We start from the raw sequence: 6,000 nt of genomic DNA on the forward strand, positions 1-6,000 counted from the left end.
ATTCATTAACACCTTTTAAGAGAATCTAGAAGTGAATCTTATTACGTCTAAATGGAATTTAGCCAATAAAAAACTCTTGGAAAAAGGAACAAGATAGGAATTTTACATCAAGTTCTTAAAGAAAAAAGTTATTGAATTTTATTTGTATGCAGTTTCTACGTCTTACAGAAATTTAACATCAATTTCTAAACAGCCAAAGAACATTACTCGTGAACTGATATAGAATATACACTCATAAGTACTATACATGATACAGCATACAAATATATTAAATACATAACCAATATTGAATTATAAATAATAATAATAATAAATAATGGCACACAAATACAAATTTTATAACAGTTATAGTCAGCAGAAAAAGTGCTCCTTCTACATCACTCATAATTTGATTAGAAGGTGTAATGCGAACTTTTACTCGTCTGTAAGTAATGATTATTTAATGGAAAAACAATTGTCTGGTTCACTTCATCTTGTACATAAGGATCATTTATCATGATGACCACATATAAGCAATACCATCAAACACAAATATGGCAAGAAAAACAACAATAAACCATACAAAAGTTACCACATTCCATATTATCACAATAAAGGAAAATATGTACAGACTACAGGATTCCCTACCTTGTACACCTGTTTGCAGAGTTACACTTCATTACAACCAATTTATGACCATGTCAGCTGACTTGTTCAATGCAGAAGTAGAGACTTTCATTACATATAATGGACCTAATTGTATTAGTATAAACATGATTTTTTTTTTCTCTAAACGTTGTCATTGTTCAAATTACATAATTTGAACAACGCAACCGACGGGGAAATCAAGTGAGCTACAACCCAAATATATTACTACCTACTAGTTACCAGACACTAATAATCTATTCAGGAAGAATAACTCAGTGTGTACACTGGAAGGCAAACTCTCAACCACGTAAAAACCAGGCATGGTATGTGTCACTCAATGAAAAGTTCCAAGGTCAGAACTAACCTTAAAATAAAATGAAACCTTGAATCGACCTAATACACAAATGTTCTGACCGGGCAAGAACTTGTTAAGTGTTATCAGTGACCAATACAAACCTTTACAGCCTTAAAATGATTAACATTACCCTCGGTATACCATTCCCGTTTATTAACTGGATTTAGATAACAGAGCATGCCAAGGAAAGTTCATGGAGATCACTTAGCATCCATTCCTCCCCAGTTTGACCACCTAGTACAATAGCTCTTGTCCCTCCAACAACACATGTACTATGTCCCCAAGCAAATCTTGGAGGGCGCCCAGGTACGTTTAGGATTCTCCATGTAGGCTTCTCGTCAGTCGGGTCTAGTATGTAAAGCTGGGAAGCAGAATGAAGGCCTGCAACAGACCCACCAAATATCAGAATTCTCCCACCTGGAAGGGTCACAGCCACATGATCAAGTCTAGGAGGGGGAGCTATGCCTCCTGGATTTCCAGCACCTGGCATTCCACTCCCCGTTACAGACCTCCAACATGGCTCCTCCTCACTTAAATCCATCGTGAATACATCACTGGAGCGAAACCGAAGGGGCCCACTCTTGGCCAGACCCCCAAACATCAGTATTTTCCTACCACCATAAACGGATAGTGTGTGACCCAGACGCGAAGGTGGAGTCCATGTTACTGGTATCTCCCTCCAGACAGGTTTCTCCATTGAGAGATCAAGGAGGAAAGTATCACTCAAGAGTACACCAGAATCAGCACAGCCACCAGAAACTATCAACTTAGTACCATCAAGTGTACAGGAGCTATGCCAAGATCTCGGAAGTGGAGGTGCCAGTCCAGAGATTTCACGCCATGTTGGAGGCTTTGCATCCAGGTCCAGAACAAACACATCATTGAGCAAGCCCTGCCTTCCACAGCCTCCAAATACAACTAAATTAGAACCATTAACACAAGAAAGTGTGTGGCCCCACCGACCAGGGGGAGGAGAACTCACCTGGACATGTTGCCACTCCGGATTACTTGAATTCAGATCCAGTACAAAAGTATCATTCATAGGTTGCATGTTAACCCCTTCACCACCAAATAGGACAACTCTATTACCAACAGCACAAGCACTAAAATTACAGCGTGAAGGTTCAACCACACCTCCAACAGTCAGTTTCCTCCAAGCTGCTGCTTCAAGAGTGGTCAGTTCTCTTGCCAGCCGACCCCATCCAAGTCTCCTTGCACCAGGCACAGTCTCTAAAACACGTGTAGTCTCACTGCCCCAAGCATTTTGGCACACCATTCTCCAAAGGTTTTCGCTTTTTGTTAGCTCATAGAACTGCCTACAAACAGAACTGACAGATGCAATATCTCTTGGAGTCAAGAGAGCAAGTATCTTGAGAGACAATACCTCATCACTTAATTGCAATATTCCACAAACTCCACGTGTAACATTACGGTCCCCAACATGAAGAGGATTCAATGAGGAAAGCACCAAACGAAATTGATCTGATGATTTAGTATATTCCTTAACCTTAGAACCTGGGAGGGGACCAAGATCAATGTTTGCCTCTGTGAAGAACTGGATTCCAATGACATGAGTTATCTCATCATCTCCATATATAGGTGTCAGACGCAATCTGTTCATAAGTGGAGATCCATCTTTCCTAAAGTTCAGCAACTCACCTTGGAATTCAACCCCTTCGTCAAGGCATCTTCTAATTTCGGAAACAACAGTTGAGTCCACCAATGGATGCCTTCTCTTAGCAAATGGACCTCGACACTGCAAGAAACGGCTGCAAAATATTTTATGTAATTAGAACAAAGCCAATTTCAATTAGAAAAACTCGGCGCTAGATACTTAAGGAAGAAAGAAATGTCATAAAGGACCAACATGAATTGCTTATTTTCTTATGCAGGATAATCTTTTGCCTTATTTTATTTCCTTTTCTCCCTAGTGCAGTGCACAGGTTACTCATTGTACTTCCTCAAGAAAATTGAATCAAATTTATTACAACAAAGTTATAAGCTAAGACCTTCGGTAAGCTTGTTCATAAGTAGATTTAAGAGAGAAAATATATAATGAAATAAACTTATCCATAGGCTAAAATTAGTTTACGTAAAGTTCAAAATCATCTTGAAGAAAAATTGAAACGGAAGAGTGTCTAAAAATTAATTTATGCGTAAGATAACTTTAGTTTACGGAAAAACTTATTTTATTTTTTCTTCTTATTTCCTACCTTAAAATGTTCTGATGAAAAAAATTGTCCAAACAGACACCTAAGTTTGTCAACATGATACCCTAATGCACCTCAATCCCAACAATCTACAAGCCAAGAGTAGTAGAGCTAATAAAATATTTTTTTAACACCACAGCTTACTCATTCTTAGCAAGCCAAAACACAGAATACAACACTTGCAGTACGAATAAGAGACAGAGAGAACGAATCTCCAAACAAACTACTGTCAAGAAACTACAACCATTTCCTAAATTTGAATCTTAAGGATCGCATCAATTGTAAAGCATAAAACAAGATAAATCCAACAATAATAAATATCCACATCCTCATCATCATATAAATGCTTTTTAGAACTGATACATTTGATACAACCACACAAATTATCATGCAATACTTAAGCTAATCCTTTTCTCAGCAAAACTCTAAATTTCAGAGAGAATAAAAATAGCCATCATGATAAATTTTAGAAGGAAACAAAATTACGTCGAGAAATATTTGGAAAAGTATGAAGAAGAGACACTCTTATATAAACTGTAATAAAAAAAACGAAGTAATAAGTTTTAGTCTGGTCCGAGCATATAAACTTTAATCTTAAAGAAAAGGAGTAATAAATTTTTGTCTGGTCCTAAACTTGTTGGAGATACCATTTGCTCCTCGGATGGCAAATTAACAAAGAACATATGTTCCCCAGGCTGATTTGATTGTTCATGCATGTTTTAACACCTATGATTTGTGGTATAATGATTTCCCTTAAGGAGGCCATATAACTTGGAACTCAATATTCACATTGCGGAGCACATTATATGATTTAGTACAATGGGAGAGAATCTGTGTTTTAAAACTATGTTTGGTATGGTGGATAGGGAGTATAGGAGGAAAGAAAATTTTCAAATTTGAATTGAGAGAACAAATAAAATGAAGGAATATTATCAATTTCATTCTTAGAAGACAAATTTCTCTCCCTTTTCTTCAACCAAACAAAAAGAAAATTCATCATCATTTGAGTTTCCTTTCCTCTCTATTTCTGTCCTCACATCCAAACATACAATAAAAGAGATACAAGCAAGGAACCAATGCCTGCAATTAGTAATTACTAGGCCTGTCGTGGACATACTATACTCTAATTAATTCATGTTATCTCTTTAATTCTAGTGATTTCAACTTTAAGACATGAAAGACAAGACCTGACAAGCATAAATGTTCGTAATTTTTACACACTAACAAACAGTCAGTGCAACAAAACCCTAAAAGGAAAAGAAAAAATCCAGAAAAAAGAGGTGCACAAAATGAATGGAAGACATTAGATAGGCCTGGCCCTAATAAAAACCAATTCCATTTCCTCGCACCAACCATGCAGACAAGTTCATTACACAGAACTTGATTCCTAAACCCCTTCAATCAAAGGACCAAAATAATAATGAGAATCTATGTACTTAAAACAAAGTAACATTCTTTACTCAGGACACCGATCTGGAAATCACCATTTTCACAATATTACTTGGTACCCACAATCATTCACAGATTCCAAAACACAGGAGTTTCGGGGCTTATTACTAACTCTCCTACTTACTAAACAAAGAAACTATTGAGCGCTTTTGAAGTTCCGAATAAATTAAAAATGTATTTTTTACCTTTTCATTTATCACTTTTAACAATCCTTAATACCCGAACCAGTTGTCCACCATAAAACCCAAAAAAAATTGCCCCACTCAACACAGAGACAACAAAATTACCATAATCAAACCACCATTTCACGACACACAAGTAAAAATCCAAACCCTCAACAAAACCCCAAACACGCACAACACAATTCCAAATTCGATCGACTAGCACCATTCAGTACCACGAGCATCACATTAACATCCATCCATTAACGTGGTTGGATTCCTAGGGTTTCGAGGCAGAGCGAAAATGCGAACCGAAAACCTAAACCTAACGATGCAAAATCTCAACAGAGGCACTAACCAATTGCGACCGAGCACTTCTTCTGCACTATAACCGGTGACCATCTCGAAAACGGCGTTGACGTATATGATAGGGTGGTCGGGATCAAGCGCGTCGGTGACGACGAAGCCGCAGGGCGCGGTCTGGAGGACGGGGAAGGGGAGGGGTCCGGCGAAATCGTCATCATGGTTGAGCATAAAGGAAGCGTCGTCGTCTCCGCTGAGATCGGAATCACTGTCCCACTCCATTGAAGGAAAACGGAATCGCGGCGGATGAAGCTCACAGCATGGAGAGAGGCAAATGGAAAAGGAAACGGCAGTGATCGGAAAGAAAGTTGGTGAGTGAAGGCGGAAGGAGCGTAAAATTCAGTGGGTGTTGTCGAGAGAATGAAAAATTGGAATTGGATGATGAGATTGAGAAGGCATAAAAGGAGTGGTGAGAAATTTAGCTTAGAAAGGGTTGAGTCGAAGGAGTTCCAGAAAGTGGATGACGCTGTTCTTTTCTTTCACATGTGGGCTTGCCACACACCACTCTGGTGGGTACTCACCTTTCCCAATCGCGCTGTCCAACGACGGAAAAATCTCTCCCTTATCTTTCATCTTCCGGTCAATCAATAAAGAAAAGTTACATAAAAAAAATTAAAATTTGTTTAAAAAATAATATCTTGTAAATGAAAATATAATAATAAATTATTTTACTGACACATTTCTTGAATATAATTATATATACAGGAATTTTATTTTTAATTTTGTCTAGTTTTAAAGTTTTCTAACCTCTTTAATTACCTTTAATTTATTATTATTTGGTCTTGATTTATGTTTAAAGTGATGTTTGATATTTTGAAAATATCTCTTCATGTTG

At 37.5% G+C, this 6,000-nt stretch overlaps 1 protein-coding gene across 2 annotated transcripts; it reads right to left on the reverse strand.

The window, feature by feature from the left end:
- Nucleotides 1-552: 552 nt before the first annotated feature.
- On the reverse strand, nucleotides 553-5,728 carry LOC108331673 (adagio protein 1). 2 transcript variants are annotated; one of them, XM_052876322.1, is made up of 3 exons: nucleotides 5,161-5,728; nucleotides 2,642-2,751; nucleotides 553-2,537 (listed from the first exon to the last, which is right to left on the reverse strand). In XM_052876322.1, the coding sequence occupies exons 1-3, from the start codon at nucleotides 5,324-5,326 to the stop codon at nucleotides 1,146-1,148; spliced, it is 1,668 nt and encodes a 555-aa protein (XP_052732282.1). In that variant the 5' UTR covers nucleotides 5,327-5,728; the 3' UTR covers nucleotides 553-1,145. The 2 variants fall into 2 exon arrangements, with proteins under 2 accessions (XP_052732282.1, XP_017422025.1); XM_017566536.2 differs by having other exon boundaries at nucleotides 553-2,751.
- Nucleotides 5,729-6,000: the final 272 nt, after the last annotated feature.

This window comes from Vigna angularis, chromosome 4 (genome assembly GCF_016808095.1).
Source record: "Vigna angularis cultivar LongXiaoDou No.4 chromosome 4, ASM1680809v1, whole genome shotgun sequence".
Taxonomy (NCBI): Eukaryota; Viridiplantae; Streptophyta; class Magnoliopsida; order Fabales; family Fabaceae; genus Vigna; species Vigna angularis.